Source organism: Oncorhynchus gorbuscha, linkage group LG12 (genome assembly GCF_021184085.1).
Source record: "Oncorhynchus gorbuscha isolate QuinsamMale2020 ecotype Even-year linkage group LG12, OgorEven_v1.0, whole genome shotgun sequence".
Taxonomy (NCBI): Eukaryota; Metazoa; Chordata; class Actinopteri; order Salmoniformes; family Salmonidae; genus Oncorhynchus; species Oncorhynchus gorbuscha.
In genome coordinates this window covers 71,490,194-71,513,672 of record NC_060184.1, presented here as the reverse complement: position 1 = coordinate 71,513,672, position 23,479 = coordinate 71,490,194, and the positions used below count along the sequence as shown (strand labels likewise).

The 23,479-nt window shown below is 41.9% G+C and overlaps 2 protein-coding genes across 4 annotated transcripts in view; one reads left to right on the top strand and one right to left on the bottom strand.

Moving 5' to 3' along the window:
- Positions 1-5,563, top strand: part of LOC123991358 (apoptosis regulator Bcl-2-like) — a 71,759-nt gene extending 66,196 nt beyond the window's left edge. Inside the window, exon 2 of the mRNA XM_046292869.1 lies at positions 5,403-5,563. Within this exon, the coding sequence (XP_046148825.1) occupies positions 5,403-5,531 (129 nt within the window). The 3' untranslated portion in view covers positions 5,532-5,563. The remainder of the gene's footprint in view (positions 1-5,402) is intronic.
- Positions 5,564-12,090: 6,527 nt separating this feature from the next.
- Positions 12,091-21,671, bottom strand: LOC123991357. 3 transcript variants are annotated; one of them, XM_046292867.1, is made up of 6 exons: positions 21,552-21,671; positions 20,541-20,634; positions 19,714-19,881; positions 17,771-17,902; positions 12,296-12,465; positions 12,091-12,223 (listed from the first exon to the last, which is right to left on the bottom strand). In XM_046292867.1, the coding sequence occupies exons 2-5, from the start codon at positions 20,632-20,634 to the stop codon at positions 12,332-12,334; spliced, it is 528 nt and encodes a 175-aa protein (XP_046148823.1). In that variant the 5' UTR covers positions 21,552-21,671; the 3' UTR covers positions 12,091-12,223; positions 12,296-12,331. The 3 variants fall into 3 exon arrangements, with proteins under 3 accessions (XP_046148823.1, XP_046148822.1, XP_046148824.1); XM_046292866.1 differs by having other exon boundaries at positions 12,091-12,465; positions 21,552-21,670; XM_046292868.1 differs by lacking the exon at positions 20,541-20,634 and having other exon boundaries at positions 12,091-12,465; positions 21,552-21,640.
- Positions 21,672-23,479: the final 1,808 nt, after the last annotated feature.

The window sequence follows — 23,479 nt, the reverse complement described above, 5'->3', positions numbered from 1 at the left end:
CAGCTTTATTATCCAGAGACTGAACATTAGCGCGTAATATACTCGGAAGCGGTGGGTGCTGTGCGCGTCTCCTAAATCGGACTAGAAGACCACTCCGAGTACCTCTCCTTCGCCGCCATTGTTTTGGGTCGGCTTCTGGAATCAGTTCAAAAAATAATTTGTTTTGGGAAAGTTTTATTCCTGGTCGTGATGCTGGTAGTGCTGGTGAGTTCCTGCCTCTCTGATATCCAATAATTCTTCCCGAGTTCTGGGCTAACAATATAAGAAATAATACATTTAAAAAAAAAAAGAATTATGCAAAGTTTCCTAAGAGCAAGAAGCGAGGCAGCCCTCCCTGTTGGTGCCATTTTCAGGTTGAGTAAATGTCATCGTTTTGTTTGTAAAGAGATGTCAGTAACACTACTTCTTAGAATGCATATAAAGCTTCTGCAAAGTCTGCATAACAAAGAATGACATCTGTTTATGTAGCAATAGTCAGATGTGACATTCGGAAGATTCACAACTTACCCTTTACTAATATTTACTGACATCTTTACATAGTGGACACTTTTTTCATTCACCTCGCTGTTAGCATTAACATTACGTAAGCCCAAACAAGTAGGCTAGTATATCCTGGTGGCCATGACAGCACTGGTGAAGCAAGTGGGTTTACTCTGCCCAAAAATCTGTCCACAAAATAAGACCAGGAAGTAAGGAATTTTTGTATGGAGGTCAATGAGAGAATGTCGAATTTGGTCAACATAAAATGTAATTATTAATATGCTACATTAGGCTTATTTGATTGAATAGAAGTTTTGTAATGGCTAGGTTGTTACAAATGCACTGATAATAATTGGACACGTGGCATTTCTGCAAAAATGTTCACATGCGTATCTGCCCTTTCATTGGCTAGAATGGTCCCACCTGATCTCGCCTGCTCTCGCGTTCCATCTTTGAGAACATGTATTTCCATTGTTTAGACCGGTCACTGGTCCATCTTGTCAATATAACAGATAATCTTTGACTCAGCTAGCTAGCTCAGCTGCTCCATCTAAAAGTCAGAGCTGCGTTCAGAGGCTATTAGTACTGGCCTTGGGCAAACAGAGCCGGTCTGTTCAAACACACGCCGGAAGCTTGCCGAGTGACAATGTTTGCTGAGGTGGGGGGAAAAACGTAAAGCAAACAGGGATGGACGTAGCCAACCTGTCAACATGTTGGAAATCCAAGGGGCCCTGTCTGTCACCGACCCTCTGGCTAGCAAACAGGATAGCAGCTAAGAAAGGTTTACTCCAAATTAAAGTCATTGCATTCCTTGGGGACCTGCTCTTGTATTTGTGAGAGCAAAACATTAGACGAGGAGGAATGAAAGCCATTGGAGAGGACAGCACCATAAAGTAACCTGAAGGGAAAGAGAGATAGAGGAGGGGAGAAAGGGGACAGAGTGTGTGTGTATCAGGTGATCAACAAAGCAGCTGTTGTTGCAGGTGTAAACACCTAATAGCCCTTGCTTGTGTGTCATAATGAAATACACACTGCACGTCTGCTCTATCTGGCCAGAGGGGGAACAAACGAGTCGATAGAATGGAATAAACCATGACATCAAACCAGCGTTGGTACCTTTGGACTGACGTATGTATATGTTTTGTACAGCTCTCTTGTCAGTGCTAGTGTATATCCCCATACTGTGGATGCACGACAGTGGAAACAACTGTGAAAACAGGCAACCAGTGTGACATCTACTCTTTACAGTACATCCACAGGGTTGTTTACGCTGGATATGCACGATCAACTCAACTGGACAACTGTTCCCCCCAGCTGGAATCGATTCATGTAATTAGCCGTGATAGGACACGTTTAGGAATAAGCTAATGAGACAAGTAGAGGCAGTTCCTATTGGGATGCTGTCATGTCTCTGTATGACCAGACTGAGCAATCAAGGAATTTCCCATGATGTCATCAATCTCTTTTTTTGCTGAGTGGTGGAAATGTAGAGAATTTGTTCTCGTAATTGAACACTTTGAATGCTGCACTTTTCGATTGATCACCTTTACTACAGTAAGCACCGTGGGTGAATATTGGAAGTGGGAAGGATGGCTATAAACATGATATTTCTGGAAGAGAGGGGATTAAGTACATGATATGATGCAGTGCTCATCATACAAGACACAGGATATTGACCCGTGGCTGTCAAAGAAAAGATCCATGACGTGCTTTTTCCTCAGTGACATTTAGTGTAGAATGAGGGAAGATATGTGTGTATGGGAAATTGTGATTACTCCAAATAACATTTGATTTGATTTGACTTAAATCCAACTTCGTTGGCCTATCCATTCTAACTAGAGGATGATTCTGGACTATGAAGAACGACTTGTGTGAGCTACACCTCTGGATAAATGGTACTGAATATTGCATCAGCGCTCTGACTAGAGCTAGCTCTTCTTTGCTCTCTGTCTCTCCTCTTCCCTCCATGTCTCATCTGCTCTAACTGGTTTTGATGTGCGGTGGTTGTGGGTTAACCTTCTCCCATGCAGCACGTTGGGGAAGCTTCCTTTTTGCAGTCTGTTACCCTCCTCCCAGGCAGCACGTTGTGGAACGCTGAACTCAGATGACGGGTTTGAGCTGCAGATGAGAGTCTGTGCCAAGTGTAATATGGTTCAAGTACGCTGCAATAAAAACAATGTGGCTTTACTTATTAAGTAGACTACTCTTCTGCGTATGGGGAGGTGGGGAAGAAATCGAAGGCATACTAGTATTCAATCTAGTTTCAAGTTTCAATGTCACATGCACAAGTACAGTGAAATGCCTTACAATCTACCAACCACACGCACGCACGCACGCACGCACGCACGCACGCACGCACGCACGCACGCACGCACGCACGCACACACACACACACACACACACACACACACACACACACACACACACACACACACACACACACACACACACACACTAGGATCTAGGGTTCTGGCCATAGAGTTCTGGCTGTAAAAAAGAAACACGCACATTTGTGAATATAGTGTTACATACCCAGCTCTTACTGCACAGCCTGGGGTCACAGGTCACAGGTCACAACCACACACAGTAACAGTGTTTACAGTGATAAAACAGCCTTCGATGTCGACCAAAATACCTCAAACACTGGAGGCAGTCGAGCACCTGAGGCAGTATTACATCCTCTTAAACTAACTTTGGAAAGACTCCATCTAGAGGAGCTGCAGTGGGATTATATTGCATCAGATTACATTTTTTCCAACTAGTTATAAAAAGCTAAGTATTACCAGGAACAGAGATTCATGTCCCCTTGCTTATCATATTACAATTACACTACACTGAACAAGCAAGGGGAAGAACCTGAACATTTCCTCGTAACCGGTCGAGTGGACACATTTGGGGAAGAACCTGTTGTAAACCAAGATATGCTGAGATACATTTACATGTGGTTCATAGTCTTGTGGAATTTGATGTTTTGGTCTTACTATGCCTGGTATGCAAAGAAGGAGCGTACATGTGTGTGTGTGTGTGTGTGTGTGTGTGTGTGTGTGTGTGTGTGTGTGTGTGTGTGTGTGTGTGTGTGTGTGTGTGTGTGTGTGTGTGTGTGTGTGTGTGTGTGTGTGTGTGTGTGTGTGTGTGCGTGTGCGTGTGTGCATGTGCGCGTGTGCGTGTGTGCGTATGTGTGTGTGTGTGTGTGTGTGTGAGGCATTAAACTGAGTCTCTTTCTTACTGAGAGGTTGGCTGTGAGACATGGTCGTCTGTTCCTGTCTTTTGTCCCTATGTGTACCACAGACAGAGGAGGCTCAGGAGTAAAACCACAGAGATCTGGGCCACATGCAGCCATTGTCATTGAGACCTTGCTGGACCAAGGCCCAGGGGGGGTTTGGGTTTCCTGATGCCTAGTGCCTATACATACACTGAGTGGCCAAAACATTTCCATGACATAGACTGACCAGGTGAATCAGGTGAAAGCTATGATCCCTTATTGATGTCACTTGTGAAATCCACTTCAATCAGCGTAGATGAAGGGAAGGAGACAGGTTAAAGAAGGATTTTTAAGCCTTGAGACAATTGAGACATGGATTGTGTATGTGTGCCATTCAGAGGGTGAATGGGCAAAACAAAATATTTAAGTGCATTTAAATGGGGCATGGTAGGAGTTGCCGGGCGCACCGGTTTGTGTCAAGAACTGCAATGCTGCTGGGTTTTTCACGCTCAACAGTCTCCCATGTGTATCAAGAATGATCCCCCACCCAAAGGACATTCAGCCAACTTGACACAACTGTGGGGAGCATTGGAGACGAATTGAGGCTATTCTGAGGGCACAATGGGTTGCAACGCAATATTAGGAAAGCGTTCCTAATGTCTTGTATACTCGGGGCTTGATGGGACAAACTGATAATGTAACAAAGACACATACACAGCAGGTGAATGTTCAGTAAGCAGAAAAAAGAACAGATGTAATGTTAAAGGGGGGCTTTGATGATGGTGATACTAACCTCTCTCTCTCTCTCCCAATCTCTCTCCCCGTCTCTCTCTCTCCCAATCTCTCTTCCCGTCTCTCTCTCTCTCCCAATCTCTCTCCCCGTCTCTCTCTCTCTCCCAATCTCTCTCCCCGTCTCTCTCTCTCTCCCAATCTCCCCGTCTCTCTCTCTCCCAATCTCTCTCCCCGTCTCTCTCTCTCCCAATCTCTCTCCCCGTCTCTCTCTCTCTCCCAATCTCTCTCCCCGTCTCTCTCTCTCTCTCTCTCCTCCCAATCTCTCTCCCCGTCTCTCTCTCTCCCAATCTCTCTCCCCGTCTCTCTCTCTCCCAATCTCTCTTCCCGTGTCTCTCTCTCTCCCAATCTCTCTCCCCGTCTCTCTCTCTCTCCTCCCAATCTCCCTCCCCGTCTCTCTCTCTCCCAATCTCTCTCCCCGTCTCTCTCTCTCCCAATCTCTCTCCCCGTCTCTCTCTCTCCCAATCTCTCTCCCCGTCTCTCTCTCTCCCAATCTCTCTCCCCGTCTCTCTCTCTCTCCCAATCTCTCTCCCCGTCTCTCTCTCTCTCTCTCTCCCAATCTCTCTCCCCGTCTCTCTCTCTCCCAATCTCTCTCCCCGTCTCTCTCTCTCCCAATCTCTCTCCCCGTCTCTCTCTCTCCCAATCTCTCTCCCCGTCTCTCTCTCTCTCCCAATCTCTCTCCCCGTCTCTCTCTCTCTCCCAATCTCTCTCCCCGTCTCTCTCTCCCAATCTCTCTCCCCGTCTCTCTCTCTCTCCCAATCTCTCTCCCCGTCTCTCTCTCTCTCCCAATCTCTCTCCCCGTCTCTCTCTCTCTCCCAATCTCTCTCCCCGTCTCTCTCTCTCCCAATCTCTCTCCCCGTCTCTCTCTCTCCCAATCTCTCTCCCCGTCTCTCTCTCTCCCAATCTCTCTCCCCGTCTCTCTCTCTCCCAGGACGCCTTTGTGGAGATCTATGAGCAGCAGAGGATCTCTCACTCCTGGCCGTACTTAAAGACAGTGTTCGGCCTGGCCGCCCTGGGAGCCGCCGGAGTCACCATCGGAGCCTTGTTCACCCAGAAGTGAACCAAAAGGCCCCAGAACACCCCCCCGTCAATCGCCTGCTACCAGATGAAGGCTCCTTACCCAGTAGCCCCCCAAAAGGCCCCAGTAGCCCCCCCCCCCAAAAAAAAAAGGCCCACAGCAAGTTTTCTTTCCAAAAACCTGTCAGCCTATAACTTTGCTGTGCACAGACTACAATATTTCGTCTCTCATTCCCATCACCTTCTTTTTTCCTCATGTATCTTTGAAAGCACCTCACAGCTTAGCACTGCCCAGCATGGGCCTGTAGCCTGGTTCTATCCCAGAGCTCCCGGCTCTTCAAATGAAACTGCACAACTCTGTTACTCCCCAACTGCCAACGGAACAGTTCTTTCATACTCTATGACCCATCCTCCTGTGAAATGAAAGTACAGCCCGGTATATGCACACACACACAGGTAGATGCATCCCATGCATATTCTATACTACTGTATGAGCTTAACAACAAGGAATATCTATGGAAAGATTGCATACATACTTGTTGGATAATTATACACTCATACATAGACACACACCAACAGACACAATGAATATTGCATTTTGGAGGTGAACATATTCACACAAACTCAACCGTGCGTTCTCACAACCAAATTACTTGTATGATATATGGTTAATGAACATAACACAACGAGTGATTGTTTATCCATAAACTGAAAAACAAACTGTTTTTTTTTAGATAATTGTTTTCAGCATGATTCTGTGGTACATGTAACATTGTAACATTGACGAAAGGTAAAACAAAAACAAACAAAAAACATCCCAAATGTACAGTACACACCCAGCTTCCATCGCCAGCATGTGTGGTGAAGGTGGCCATTTTTGCCAGTGTCCATGTATGCATGATGACTTTTGATGACATGGAGCACGTTTGTCAGAATGATTGGTTCAGACAAAGTCAGGGTTTTGTTCAGTGGGCCCGAAATGAAAGAGAACGGCCCAAATCCAGGAGTTACAATCCAAACTTGTCCAATAAGAAATGCTCCTTTTTGTTTTTCGGCCTATTAAACACAGCCTAGGTGTTTTTCTCTGTGTTTGGTTGGTGAAAGCTCACTGTACACAAACCCCCAAGGGAACTTCAATCAACAGAGGAATTCCTTATTAAAGCGCTGATTCATCTTCCCTGTTTCTCTCTTTGTGGAACTAATGTTGACAAGGAATGAAGGAATATTCACAGAGTTTCTCTCACTCTCATGTTCTGAGGGTAGGAGGCCCTTTTCAAGCACGCCTGAATGTATTTAGCCGGTCCCTACCCCTTGACCCAAACCCTTCAATGGGCCGTGCATCCTGTTTTGTGTGAGCAGAGGGTGTTGAGAGAACCTAGATAAGCATCATGTGGAGCATCATGACTTTCGCTGACCCACCTGGGAAAGGCCTTTCTCCCATTGGATGCTCCACAGAAAAATACTGTTAATCCCAAGCAGCTGTGTGTGTGTGTGTGTGTGTGTGTGTGTGTGTGTGTGTGTGTGTGTGTGTGTGTGTGTGTGTGTGTGTGTGTGTGTGTGTGTGTGTGTGTGTGTGTGTGTGTGTGTGTGTGTGTGTGTGTGTGTGTGTGTGTGTGTGTGTGTGTGTGTGTGTGTGTGTGTGTGTGTGTGTGTGTGTGTGTGTGTGTGTGTGTGTGTGTGTGTGCTAACAGAGGAGCTACTGAAGCTGCTATGGGAAAACAAGGTTGATAGGGCTTTGGTTTAGTGATGGTCCAGAATCCCCTCCACATCCCAACCAAGGTCACATATTGGTGCATTCCACAGGTGTGCTTCTGCTGTTACTATTCTGCTATTACACTCACCCTCTTAGCTACAGCATCTGCTCTTCTCTGTCAACTTATTGTCTTTTTATCGCCCCCTTTTCTTCACTTTTTTTCTGTCTCTCACACACACACACACAGACAGACACACAGACAGACACAGACAGACAGACAGACAGACAGACAGACAGACAGACAGACAGACAGACAGACAGACAGACAGACAGACAGACAGACAGACACGCACGCACACACGGCTCATTCTCTCTCTCTCTCTCTCTCTCTCTCTCTCTCTCTCTCTCTCTCTCTCTCTCTCTCTCTCTCTCTCTCTCTCTCTCTCTCTCTCTCTCTCTCTCCTTCTCTCTCATTCTCTCTCATACATACACACAATTCATTATTTCTCTCTCTCTCTCGCACACACTCACGGCTCATTCTCTCTCATACACACACGGCTCATTCTCTCTCTCTCTCTCTCTCTCTCTCTCTCTCTCTCTCTCTCTCTCTCTCTCTCTCTCTCTTCTCTCTCATACATACACACAAGTCATTATTTCTCTCTCTCACACTCACGGCTCATTCTCTCTCTGACACACACACTCACGGCTCATTCTCTCTCTCTCACACGCACGCACGCACACACACACACACACAACTCATTCTCTCACATATGCTCATTCTCTCTCTCTCTCACATATGCTCATTCTCTCTCTCATACACACACGCGGCTCATTCTCTCTCCATCTCTTTGTCACTATCTCTATCCCACTCTCTCACCCCCTCGTTTCCTGGCTTGTAATTCTTAATTGGCTAAAGCTAAGCCCAGAGAAACAAACATATGGTACAGTGATAATGGCACATTACAGTGATAATGTTTTTGTTTTTTTTAATGTTTTTTTTTAACCAAATCTGTCTGCTGCCACTTCCACCCAAGAGAGAGACGCATCGATCACCTGGTATCATATAACAACCCAATGATGGGAGGGTTGATTTCCCATCAGTGGAGGCAAAGACACTGAGGCACCACTCTTCCCATGGTATCATATAACAACCCAATGATGGGAGGGTTGATTTCCCATCAGTGGAGGCAAAGACACTGAGGCACCACTCTTCCCATCAGGGAGACATTTAATTTTTAAAGCCTCTTATTGGACAGAGCCGGTGTTCCATGGTCTCTGGTTGGTTACTTCCGATGTCTACTGTAACTGCTGTCATTGGACCTTCTGAATTGCTATGTCCTGAAAAGCAGGGGTCGGTTCAGAAGGGTACAAGGCTCGGATTAAGATAGAAATGTATTGTGTATCTTGAGTTGAGATGAATTAGACTGCAACCCTGAAAGTCCAGTTGCAATGTCATTAGAAATAATGCTGTGTAGTTTGCATATAGTATATTAACTACAGGTTGTAGGATACACCATAGGGTAAATCTTTTGACTGTTTCTGACGATTGTGTGATAAGACTGTTGAAGCTGAACATACAAAGGACTCTCCAAAAAAGTCTTGTTTGGCAGCTTTTTGTTTTCCCACTGCTCCCTTTCTTATCTGGCTCGACAGATCAGGTCGTTCATTTTCCCACTGCTCCCTCTCTTATCTGGCTCGACAGATCAGGTCGTTCATTTTCCCACTGCTCCCTCTCTTATCTGGCTCGACAGATCAGGTCGTTCATTTTCCCACTGCTCCCTCTCTTATCTGGCTCGACAGATCAGGTCGTTCATTTTCCCACTGCTCCCTCTCTTATCTGGCTCGACAGATCAGGTCGTTCATTTTCCCACTGCTCCCTCTCTTATCTGGCTCGACAGATCAGGTCGTTCATTTTCCCACTGCTCCCTCTCTTATCTGGCTCGACAGATCAGGTCGTTCATTTTCCCACGGCTCCCTCTCTTATCTGGCTCGACAGATCAGGTCGTTCATTTTCCCACTGCTCCCTTTCTTATCTGGCTCGACAGATCAGGTCGTTCATTTTCCCACTGCTCCCTCTCTTATCTGGCTCGACAGATCAGGTCGTTCATTTTCCCACTGCTCCCTCTCTTATCTGGCTCGACAGATCAGGTCGTTCATTTTCCCACTGCTCCCTCTCTTATCTGGCTCGACAGATCAGGTCGTTCATTTTCCCACTGCTCCCTCTCTTATCTGGCTCGACAGATCAGGTCATTCATTTTCATTTGAACTTCCAATGGTCTTTTTTTTGTTTCGATCCTCAGTTTTCACAGTTTACCTTGCTACTCTGTAGGCTACGTGATAAAATTGCAAAGCTGGGGGAATCCTATAACACTGATCATAGCTACATTTTCATTTGCTTTTACTCATTAGACCACAGAGGTCCATGACACGTCTTCCTAAAGCTGAGATTGGAGTGAGTAGAAATAGCAAAAATATAACAGACACAAAATAATTTATGAATCATGATTTCCATGTGGAAATATCAAAATATATAAAGACAGACTTAAATACGATGCACATGCGTCTCGAGTATGGCAGTATCAGTGATAGCAATACTATACTGCAGTTCATGGTCTTGTATCATCAGAAAAATGTCTGCAATGCAGAGTGGTGTGATGAGATCCATCAAGATCTCCAACTGCACTGAAGATCACAAATATGTTATTGAACTAACGTTTTTTTTTTAAAGTTTTTCCTCTCTTCAGAAGGAAACAAAATAAGATTTGAACAGCACATAGGGATTGATTAGTTACTGGATATTGATCTGAACAAAAAACATGCAGAGGTGATAGTCAGCCTACCAATCGTACCAAAACATGAGTGAGGGCTAGGTCTACAAACCACGGTTGGTGTTTAATTGATATTTCACTGCCAAGGCAGGAGTAGTTTTGATTATCTGTACACAGAGCTGCTAGTATTTGATTGTTCCACATTGTATTATGTCTATGTTGAAGAAGCCACATGAGAATTACTGAGGTGAGATGAAATTAAAGAGAGTCAGATATGGAAATAAATCTTGTTTTGTGTATTCTTGGAGTCGAAGGACCTGTTTTCCATCTGTTGTTGACTAAAACTGAAACACGTAGGACAAACAGAAGAAAAGCAGATAGTTCTGTATCTTTTATGACCTTCTATAGTTGACTTCTTAGCAAACCAACTTTCTCAGTGAAATCTTAATAGATACACACATAAAAAGGTTTAAAATTAAGTTATTTTATTGATAATTCTGTATTTAGGCTACGCCTCTAGTCTCCATGGTAGTATCAAATTGTATAGCCATGCCTTTTTCATTATGAATGACGATAACACTTTAATCTCTCACTCTTTTAAACTTGTCATATCTTTGATAGTAGTTCAAGCATGACTATCTGGTTATTTTTTTTTTTAAACGGTTTTGAAGAAAAAAGCAACGCTTGGGATCGGAGTATGCCATGACACAAGCATTCATGGGTATTTTTTCAATATTTTGTGTTCTTCTGACTAAAATATCTGTTTGATATGTATGCTTTGAAAGGAATTGGTAGCCTATCTCACTGACTTGGTTGAAAGTACTTTGGCTTTGTTTACACAGACAGACCAGTTCCGATCTTTTGCCCAGTTCTTGGTCTTTTGATCAGAGTCAGATCTTTTTCCAGTAATTGGGCAAAAATAGCAGTATTGGCCTGCCTGGGTTTAACACAGCCCTTGAGACGAATTGGGCATGAAATTTAAAAACATGCTAATATCCGGTACATTGACTTGCATCGGTTGTTGTTGGTTAGACAACTGTGTGTGTGTGTGTGTGTGTGTGTGTGTGTGTGTGTGTGTGTGTGTGTGTGTGTGTGTGTGTGTGTGTGTGTGTGTGTGTGTGTGTGTGTGTGTGTGTGTGTGTGTCTGTGTGTCTGTGTGTGTGTGTGTGTGTGTGTGTGTGTGTGTGTGTGTGTGTGTGTGTGTGTGTGTGTTGATACCACTGGGTACTAAAGCTTCTGTGCGCACACAGACACACTTCAGGGTGGTATTTATCATAGCTTCCCCATTGAAGTATTACAGTAATAGTCACCTGAGGGAAGGAACAAAGCTGTGAAGTGTGACAATGACTCGTCGGGAGGTCGCTGGCATCAAAATGCACCCAGGTTTATGCCTGTACCAAATGGCAACCTCTGCTATCTATTTTACCTGCCTATCTACTGCTGTTGCAGCTGCTACAGAGGACGATGGTGATGATGATGATGATGGTAGTCATCGTTGATTACACTATGATCAGCCCTATGATGAAGATGATGATCTGTATTCATCCAACTGTGCCAGGGCAAGGCACAGGTGAATTACTATGTCTCCCTGGATAACCAGCTTCGGGCTCCAAATGAAGGCTTCTTTGACCCGTCTCAGCATCCCACACCCACAGGATTTCACCCCGTCCTCAGAATTCTAGTGTGGGAGCTACATCCTGCCAAGAACTAGGGAATTAATTTAATTTGAATCCAGAGTTATCACTGTTAAGAAGAAACTGTATGTAACACTTGAGCTACATAGGAGGAGAAGAAAGAGAATTTTAAATCATGTGGAAAAAATAAGTTGTTTTTTTAGTTAGCAGTTTCGCTTGCGGGGTAGTTAGTTGTGTGGATAGCAAGATAATTGCTGGCATCGAGGCCTGTTTTTTGCTCATTTTTCGGGCATCAAAAATGATGACGATCGCAGAATTTAAGACTGTGTTTAATTTCAGGGTTGGAACTGAATGTGGCGAACACGAGTATGTTTAGTTTAGCTTTTTCAGAGACAAAAAGGAATGCAATTCCAGAAACGTGCTTAAAAACTCAGAAATGCTGCAGCAGCTTATCAACAGTTCCACAGAGATTTTGCAAGATGAACAAAATCTGACCTTTAAAGGAAATTGGTCACAGTATATGTTTATTTGGTTTATAGAATGAATCCATCTTAAAATAAGAATAGATGTTCAGCCCTGAAAGTGAGAGCAATGTTACTGAGGCACTTAAAAGGATAGTTCACTCTAAATACAAATGAACATGATTTTCCACTAACCTTTTAACGACAACCAAGGGAACTGGCAAAATCATGTTCATTTGTATTGTATGAACTAACGCGACAAAAACGGCTCATATTCACACAAGTTCCTATTTCCACTGCTTCTTCACGTAGTCCCAGTGATAGGCGAACCCACCGACGGGGTTTATCCTCATGTCAATCATTCTCTGGGTCTGCTTCTCCACCCATTCATCAGACAGAGTGTGAGGAACCTCGCCAAACACTGAGAAAGAGAGAGAGAGAATGAGAGAAAGTGAGAGGGAGAGAGAGGGAGAGAGAAGGAGAGTGAGAGAGAGATAGGGAAAGGGAGAGAGAAAAAAGTAGAGAGAGAAAGGGAGAGGGAAAAGGGAGAGAGAGAGAAAGACATGACTGTTGCATTAGACAATGTCAGTCTCAAGAGATAAAACGTGACTGTCTCCACACAATGGCAAAACTGTGTTGCAAGATGTTTTTGTGGATCATACAAAGACACAGAAATGGATAAACATCATTTATAAGAATCAATTGTTTATTGTTTCAAGAATCTTCCAGGACACTCTTCTTGTAAAAACATTGTCTCAGTGAGGCAAACACTTTGGGCCTGTTTCCTGGACAGAGATTAAGCCTAATCCAGGGTAAAACAACTGGCATCAATGGAGGTTCTCCACTTCTTAGCTGAGGACTAGTATTATTAAACTGTATCCTGGAAAACCGGTCCACAGTCAGGTGTTTTGTGTTGTCTTCCTCAGTGCATTGGATGAGACATTGCATGAGACCAAAAGGGCATTAGGGCCTGAGTTTCGTGAGAAACCATTCATATCACTTTCCACAGATATATAGTCATCTTGAGGTAGTTCGTCTTGAGTGTCAGTTAACTTCACACATTAAATAATGGCATGAACAAATGATAAAAAACAGTTGCTGGTACAAAATCCCCCGTGATAGCCCCCCCAATCTAGTCTTCTTACTGCCGCTACACTGGAGGAAAAAGGGAAGGTAGTAATTAATCATGGCACCAGAGCGTACAGCAGACAGAAAAGTGCCAAATGCCCTTCTGTCACGTTATCTTCAGTAGTAGAGTGATTACACAATAAATAAATGAGTGTTAGTGAATTCCAGGGGCAGCATATTGTCTGAGAGTGAGCCCAGAGAGAGTGCAAAACATACAACCAACAGTTGGTTAGCAAGCTAGCCTGCCTGAACTCAGAAAACTGAAAAGGAGTCTTTGGCTGTCCACATAGGAGAACCCTTTGAAGAACCCTTGTTGGTTCCAGGTAGAAACCTTTAAGAACCAAAAAGAAACCAAAAATAATTTTACCTGGAACCAAAAAGGCTTCTCCTATGGGGACAGCTGAAGAACCCTTTTGGGACCCTTTTTTCTAGTGTAGCATCAACCAACAGTTAGCTAGCCCTAGCCTACGTAGCATTAAACAACAGTTAGCTAGCCTTAAGCTACCTAGCAACAACCAACAGTTAGCTAGTCCTAGCCTGCCAAGCATCAACCGACAGTAAGCAAGCCTTAGCCTACCTTGTATCAACCAACAATTCGCTAGCCCTAGTCTAAGTAGCATTAAGCAACAGTTAGCTAGCTCTAGCCTACCATGCATCAACCAACAGTTAGTTAGCCCTAGCCTACCTACAGTAGTATTAACCTTTTATCACATTTTCTATAGATGACGGGTGTAGTGGAGAAATTGAGTGTGAAATGAATAGATTATTATGTTATGAAACAGATGATCCCTATCAACTGTTAACAATGCTACTGTAAATCACAGGAGGTTGGTGGCACCTTAACTGGGCAGAACGGGCTTGTGGTAAGGACTGGAGAAGATTCAGTGGAATGGTATCAAATACATCAAACACATTGGTTTCCAGGTGTTTGATGCCATTCCATTTGCTCTGTTCCGGCAAAGGGGAGCTGTCCACCCCTCAGCAGCTTACTGTGCTGTAAATACACCACACAGTGAGGAGGGTACTACTGTACTGTGCCAACTGAGAAGTAAAGCACCTATACCCATGGGAGAATTTCAACCTTCAATATTCCAATGCCTAGAGAGCTACTCTAACATCACAACGCTCCAATATCAAAACCAACCTTTGTGACAAAGTGATGCTATTGCGCTGAGGCACTCAAAGGCACACAAAACCATCAACTACAAGGAATACCAAACATTCTTTAAGGGAGCATTCCCAAAATGGGAATTCTGTGGGAACGGTGAAAGCCACTTGTGTGTCGGAATATTCCGAAGGCGGGCGGGAGTGAACCTGTCCCCTGAGGGGAAGAGAGAGATTGGGAAAATCACCCTTGATCTTTATCCGCTCTCTTAGAAGAGTAGCGAGTGGTAAAGTCTATCCAGGAAGCAACTATTTTTTTCTCTAATTAGGTGGAGGGAGCCCCCTCAGCGTTGCATGCAACCTGCTTTTCAAGTCCCAACCTGAACTCCAAACGAAGGGAAATACCCCATCCTTAACTGAATTGGCTTCCCGTCTGTCTGTGGGTATCCCTCTTTTTGTCTCTCTATCTGTGTATCAGTCTCTTAATTCCTCTTTCCATTCAATTCCCTTTATCTCATTTGCTCATTGACACACTTCATGTCAACCTATTTTTTTTTCGCACTCTCCCTTTTCTTTCCTTTCTCCTTATTTCACTTGCCCTTTGTCTCCCTTGCTTTGCTTCTAACTCCATCTCTTTCCCTCTCCCTACCTTTGTTCCTCACTCTTGTCCCGTGTGTGTCTATCTCTCTGTTCTCTGCCTCTTTCTCTGTGTTGTGGTCCTATTCATTTCCAGGCTGGCTTTCTCCTGATATAGCATTTTACTTCCTCCCTGAACGTTATGGGGTCTCTCAAGGAGGAGATGGAGAGAGAGAGAGAGAGGGAATTTGTGCCAACAGATAGACACACGTACAACCTTGAAACTAGACCAGGTGCTCATCACCATCATTGTTAACAGGGTGTGTCTAGGGGGATTCCTCAACTGAAGCCCTGGCTCAAACACCAGAGTGTGTTGTGTGCTCTCTCTCTCTCTCTCTCTCTCTCTCTCTCTCTCTCTCTCTCTCTCTCTCTCTCTCTCTCTCTCTCTCTCTCTCTCTCTCTCTCTCTCTCTCTCTCTCTCTCTCTCTCTCTCTCTCTCTCAGCATGATCCAATTATTCTAGCTTGTGGAGAGATTGAGTAAACTCTTTAAACAGGGAGCGGGTGCTGCAGGTAAAGAGGCTGTGTCTACTGCAAGTCTGACACTGTGAATCTGAGATCTGCACTACAGTGGGCTAATAGAATACCAGAGTTGACCATTTTCTTCCTGGTTGACTGAATATACACTTATTTAATAATCCCTGATATAAAGTATGACATTTTGGATTTCAGCCAAGCCATAATATATGTTATTTTTTTCTTTAGCACATGGCCTATCGGTCTATAATAAAATATATATATATATATATTTTGTGATACAATACTAATGTTATGATAATTAAATCAGAATAACTTGTACCGAGACCATTCGCTGTAACAACCCAACACTGCACCAAACTGTCTAGTGAAGTAACGTCTAGTAACACTTAGCTTAAACCCATTCCATTTCCTCTGCATTATTTCCACAGTATTAGTGTGAGATGTCAGAAGAAGTCATTAAGAGCGAATGTATAAAATGACAGAAATCAGCCGTATGCAATCTAACCAGGCCTTACTCTTTAGCTAGCTGACCATTAAACCAGGTCTAAGTAAAGTCAGTTGGCATAATCTGATATCAGTTATTATTATTCATGCTTATCATATTATGTCATCATAATGAAAGCAGAAAGACAATTTATAATACATTAATAAAATAAGACTGGTCTAGAAATACAACAATATAGCATCGAGTGTGTATTACAGGGACACTCAAGTGAGTCTACCTTTAAAAGCCCAGTGCAGTCACAATTCTGTGCCCTGTGTTTCATATCATATTATAAAATGTGTGGATCAAGCCCTGAATGCTGATTGGCTGAAAGCCGTGGTATACCAGACCGTACACCACAGGTATGACAAAACATTATTTTGTATTGTTCTAATTACGTTGGTAACCAGTTTATAATAGCAATAAGGCACCTTAGATGTTTGTACTATATGGCCAATATACCAGAGCTTATGGCTGTGTCCTAGCACTCCACGTTGCATCGTGCATAAGAACAGCCCTTAACCGTGGTATATTGGCAATATACCACAGCCCTTCAGTCCTTATTGCTTAATTGTACAACAGCTGATAAACTTTTAATCAGTGATATTTCCTGATAGTTACTGGTTGAAAATACAATCTACACAAGACCTTCTAATCAGCAGGTTTGCATGGGCAGGAGTGTCGGCTTTCCATGGTGACATCACCATGCGGTAAATTGGTTAATAGACCAACAACAAAGAGCGTTACAAACCTCTCTGCCAATAGCAGGTTTCCTCTCCGCACTTAGACCACTCCCAGACAGTCCGAGCTAAATTCTAGCTTGAGAAATAGTTTTTTTGCTAAAAAGTTACTTTTGACCATTTGAATGGAAATCTATAACAGTACAGCTTTTTTGTTTTTTAAATCTATAACAGTACAGCTTTTTTGTTTTTTAAATCTATAACAGTACAGCTTTTTTGTTTTTTAAATCTATAACAGTACAGCTTTTTTGTTTTTTAAATCTATAACAGTACAGCTAAATCAGTACAGCTTTTTTGTTTTTTAAATCTATAACAGTACAGCTTTTTTGTTTTTTAAATCTATAACAGTACAGCTTTTTTGTTTTTTAAATCTATAACAGTACAGCTTTTTTGTTTTTTAAATCTATAACAGTACAGCTTTTTTGTTTTTTAAATCTATAACAGTACAGCTTTTTTGTTTTTTAAATCTATAACAGTACAGCTTTTTTGTTTTTTAAATCTATAACAGTACAGCTTTTTTGTTTTTTAAATCTATAACAGTACAGCTTTTTTGTTTTTTAAATCTATAACAGTACAGCTTTTTTGTTTTTTAAATCTATAACAGTACAGCTTTTTTGTTTTTTAAATCTATAACAGTACAGTTTTAAATCTATAACAGCTTTTTTGTTTTTTAAATCTATAACAGTACAGATTTTTTGTTTTTTAAATCTATAACAGTACAGCTTTTTTGTTTTTTAAATCTATAACAGTACAGATTTTTTGTTTTTTAAATCTATTACAGTACAGCTTTTTTGTTTTTTAAATCTATAACAGTACAGATTTTTTGTTTTTTAAATCTATTACAGTACAGCTTTTTTGTTTTTTAAATCTATAACAGTACAGCTTTTTTGTTTTTTAAATCTATAACAGTACAGCTGTTTTGTTTTTTAAATCTATTACAGTACAGCTGTTTTTGTTTTTTTAATCTATTACAGTAAGTTACTTAATTGTAACAAAGGAATTATTTGATATTGATAAATGATTTGACTTTGATATAAAAAATATAAAAAACAACTACAATGGGCTTTTAACTGGCCTAGGTTCAGCTCTCCCGATCCACTCTTTACCCACTATATAACAACAACTGAAATCATGACAAAGTGACAGGGAGACCCACCAAAGATCCTCTGCCACCAGACCAGCATGCCAGAGAAGCCCAGGAAGATGAAGACCCCTCCCAGTACCGTCTTCCACTCACTGGAGCCTCTCCTCATCTCAGGGTAGGTCAGCTCATGGGTCAGACGGTACACTGTCAGACAACAGGAGGGATGGAGGGACGTGAAGAGAGAATGAGAAAGATCGAGAAAGAGTTCATCAGGATTGCATATCAATGTTGAAATATTGTTTTGTAACTATCTGATTGAAAATGAAGAGGGTTTGATACATTATGTAACTCAAAGTATTTCTTTGCATAATTGCTTGATCCAAATCATATTTCATATTTAATTCTGATCAAAATTCAGGAGTCACTGTCTTCATTGTGAGAAGACAACATCTCTTTTGATTACAATAGTATATGCAATATTATTGTAGCTTATTATCAAACTGGTAAATAATATCTCTTTGAGTTGTCATCTCATATGGGCAGCCTAGAATCTGTTCAGAACAATGCACCATGAGAAACAACTCTTGCATAAAGTGAGTTTATATTGCCACCTTGTGTTTGAACTACACATTGTCAATATTCAAGTTATGTTCATGCAGATTCAACAGTAACAGGGATCTTTCACCTATTTATGAATGTTAGTGGTCAGTATTACACCTTCACACATAACGTCCTAATCCTACGAAAAAAATACAATTCCAAATCTAATCAAACTAATGTGGTCATAAAACAAGATAGGAAAATGGCACCACGTTTATACTGCATTAGAAGATTCCAACGTTAAACGCTCAGACTGAATCTATTGAGAGCTGTATCAATTGACAGCTCAATCTATTGAGAGCTGAATCTATTGAGAGCTGTATCAATTGACAGCTGAATCTATTGAGAGCTGTATCAATTGACAGCTCAATCTATTGAGAGCTGAATCTATTGAGAGCTGTATCAATTGACAGCTGAATCTATTGAGAGCTGAATCTATTGAGAGCTGTATCAATTGACAGCTGAATCTATTGAGAGCTGTATCAATTGACAGCTCAATCTATTGAGAGCTGTATCAATTGACAGCTCAATCTATTGAGAGCTGAATCTATTGAGAGCTGTATCAATTGACAGCTCAATCTATTGAGCTATTGGAGAGCTGTATCAATTGACAGCTCTATTGAATCTATTGAGAGCTGTAATCAATTGACAGCTGAATCTATTGAGAGCTGAATCTATTGAGAGTTGAATCTATTGACAGCTGAATCTATTGAGATTAATCTATTGACAGCTGAATCTATTGACGGCTGAATCTATTGAGAGCTGAATCTATTGACAGCTGAATCTATTGACAGCTGAATCTATTAACAGCTGAATCTATTGAGAGATGAATCTATTGACAGCTGAATATATTGAGAGATGAATCTATTGACAGCTGAATCTATTCTACCTTTGAAGCACTTACAGAATATGTTTTTCAAAAGATTATTCCTACCCATTCACCTGCTATAAATCCAGTGTAGCCCAGTGCACCATACTGTAGTTGTGTCTCTGAACTAAAGATGCACTATTACCCAGTGAGGGATTCAAAAGAACTGTATACAGCCCTTTCCAACATAAAGGGAGAGCTTTCTTATCATGTACCAAACACCTGGGGCCAAAGTCCATCATTGTATTGCATGAGGAAATGTGATTGTAATTTGTATTTGACACTGTCAAACATTTAGAAATAGTTAAATAGTTAAATTCCTTCATCTTTGTTTTCATATGAATGGATATTTGTTGACCCACCGAGGTCATTTTCATTAGGCACCAAACGGAAGCAAACTAACTGAAACAGGGGGTAACTACCTGGACTTGCCCAACAAGAAACTGCAATTGTCATTTTCCATTACAAAACAATTTAAAGCAGTTTCTGTTGTGTGTCCTGATGAACATAATCCAGTTTTGAATGTGATTTGATCACTAGGATTTACATGCAATTTTCTCCTCCTTGGTGAGCTTGGTCCAGGGTCCCTTCTCCTTCTCCTTGAGCTGCATCTGCTCTGAGTTGAGGTTCCTAACGAATGGAACGTCAGAGAGAGGAGTGTCTAGGCGGTTGTTGTACTGTGGCACTGAGGGGTCAAGCACATCAGGGCTCATATCTATATATTCGGACACAAAAACAGAGACAGACAGTGACATCAATGGTGTTTGGTAAACTGATTGGAAACTGTCTTTATTTGTAATGTTTGTGATATAATGTATTTCAAAGATTCAATCAAATTTAGCCTACGTTAACTCACACAGGACAGTCAATGATGTTATCACTCCCTCTACTGGCAGAATAGTGCGTAGTCCAGCGCCATACAGCACTCCCAAATGACCTTGTGACATGGTTGGCACAAAGACCAGACCTTGTGGAATGTGACATCCATAGTGTGTGCCTTAACTGTCTCAGTGGCTCCAAAGCAAGTGGCACTTGACTTAATCATTATACTATGCCAGTCTTGTCTGAAGCACAATTTGCGCGGATTGACAGCTTAATCATTATCCTATGCCAGTCTTGTCCTAAATTCAATTTGCGAGGACACCTTTGTACTTACCAATTTCCACCCTGCTTATATCATGAAAACCAAACACTGTTTTAAAATGTGGCCAATGTGCATTGTGTAGCGGTTTAGGCAAGCGCTTGTAAAAGTATGAGCGCGCGTATTTACAAAGGTATTTGCTTAGGGGTAACCTATCAAATCAGACCTCGGGAGATGACCACTCTCTAATGTAGCCTAAACTGTGGAACATGAGATTTATAGGAAGAGTTTACCTTTTCCATGAGCAGCCTGCACGCTGCTGGTAGATGAAAGTGGTCTCCAAAACCCGCTCTTCAGCCCGCGCACGAGTGCTCGAGAGGTCAACATCTGGACAGATACAAAGCTATGGTAAGGTCACTTTATACAAAGCAGTTGTAGTTATGGTAGGACATTTAACTCTTAACAGTTGCATAAAATACATAAACTCAGTTTCCACGTATGGTATTAATTTGGGGTGAAATGGTAAAATATTCAAATATAATTTTGAAGTTGATTTGGACGTTGTCAAAATCACATTATGGATGGATTTCCTAAATGAATGTTTCCTATGCAACACCAATTTGGGTCTGTTGAGTAAATCAATACACTATAAGCAGTAAACGACAGCAGAAGTTTATTCGAAAATAGCGTCCAGCCGACTGTGCCTCGTATTGAGCAGGTGTCGGGAAAACTAAAGAATGCAGCTAACTCGAGTGTGAATGTGTGCGCACCGACTGTCACGTAGTGCTTTGGGTGCTAAGGAGTTGCTACATTTACAACAAGGGGGCGCATGCATGAGATACTGTATGATGTTTTATTGTCAATTCTGCAAACCAAAATGCATTTTACTGTGCATTTGCACGTATTGTAATGCCAGACATTTGCCCAATAGCCTACGATAAATCATCTATAACAAAAAGAGCCAACAATCTCCTATGTTTGAATAATTTTGCTGACAATAAAATAGCCTATGCATTCAAAAACGACTTCACAAGCTTGCACTTGTAATTGATTGAAATCTATTCATAGCGACAAACAATTCGTAGGCTACATTTAATTAATTAATGAATCAAGGTAGCCAATAAATCCAACTATTTGGGTTTTAAGACAAAGAACAAAATATTATCCAAGTATTACAGGTGGTCTATAGGTATAGATATATCTGAATGTTGCACACTTGTTGTAAACGTGAGTGTCCATACAGTTCCTGTGGCATGAATAACAATAGAAGGCTTTATAATAATCATCATTTCTAAAAGAATTACCTTTAAATAGGGATTTTATTCAGCTCTCTCTGTCTGTCCGATGTGCCTACGTGCTATCTCTATGGGAGTGTATGGACCATTTATAATGTCTATGTAGAGTTTTTAGTCAGGTGTCCCTCACTATCAGTAGAAACAACCAATAAGATGCTTTCAGGAAGCGCTCCAACTGAAGTTATACCTACTTTATTCCAAGCGTGAAGCGTACCAGGATTGTGTCTACGTGAGGTTGATCAGAATCACATTCGAATAGCTCATATCAATAGGCTGTGTACTGCCTAGTATATCTAGTGTACTTTTTAGCACATATCATAGGCTAATACGCACACATCTGTGCTCGGAAAGACAGCGCGCGCTCACAAAACAATTTCGAAAGTGATACTTCCTGCACATTTATCTCACGCTTTCATTTTGAATTTGTTCAAAATAACTTCCTTACATTGATTTGCCATACAGAACTGACACACAGGATTCAATAACTGAATTATCCGTCTCCCGCTCGTATTATTCTCCCGCTCTTTTAGTTTCCTTCTTGTTGCCGTCAGGGCAGGTAAAACATGTTTGAATGGTCAGGCAGATTTGAAAACCCATCAATTTCCCTGCCCCCAGTTTTTCAGAAGTTATATCGGATTTCAGCAATCAGATAGAATTAAATGTAATAATTGCAAAACTGAAAAATGTGTTTCTGATCCTCCAGATAGGGATTCAGATTTGTCCTTTTCAAAGGTGATTAGGATAGTATTGAGCCCACTGGAATGGTGGATTCGGGGTGGAATTAGGATGGTGAATGGCACTACAAACAAGAAATGTCAATATACCTAAGGTGAGTGACAAGGTTTTTTTTTTTAAAACGTTCTTACATCTGACAACCAAAGCTTCATTATGTTAAAATGACAGCAGTAGGCTATAGATGGGCTCAGTTGTTATATTGTATCAAATACAGTGGGGAGAACAAGTATTTGATAACCTACAAACTCGGCAGTGTTTCCTACTTACAATGCATGTAGGTCTGTAATTTTTATCATAGATACACTTCAACTGTGAGAGACGGAATCTAAAACAAAAATCCAGAAAATCACATTTGTATGATGTTTAAGTAATTCATTTGCATTTTATTGCATGACATAAGTATTTGATACATCAGAAAAGCAGAACTTAATATTTGGTATAGAAACTTTTGTTTGCAATTACAGAGATCACACGTTTCCTGTAGTTCTTGACCAGGTTTGCACACACTGCAGCAGGGATTTTGGCCCACTCCTACATACAGACATTCTACAGATCCTTCAGGTTTCGGGGCTGTCGCTGGGCAATATAGACTTTCAGCTCCCTCCAAAGATTTTCTATTGGGTTCAGGTCTGGAGACTGGCTCGGCCACTCCAGGACCTTTGAGATGCTTCTTACGGAGCCACTCCTTAGTTGCCCTGGCTGGGTGTTTCAGGGCGTTGTCATGCTGGAAGACCCAGCCATGACCCATCTTCAATGCTCTTACTGAGGGAAGAAGGTTGTTGGCCAAGATCTCACGATACATGGCCCCATCCATCCTCCCCTCAATACGGTGCAGTCATCCTGTCCCCTTTGCAGAAAAGCTTCCCCAAATAATAATGTTTCCACCTCCATGCTTCACAGTTGGGATGGTGGTTCTTGGGGTTGTACTCATCCTTCTTCTTCCTCCAAACACAGCGAGTAGAGTTTAGACCAAAAAGCTCTATTTTTGTCTCATCAGACCACATGACCTTCTCCCATTCCTCCTCTGGATCATCCAAATGGTCATTGGCAAACTTCAGACGGGCCTGGACATGCGCTGGCAGGATTTTAATCCATGACGGCGTAGTGTGTTACTAATGGTTTTCTTTGAGACTGTGGTCCCAGCTCTCTTCAGGTCATTGACCAGGTCCTGCCATGTAGTTCTTGGCTGATCCCTCACCTTC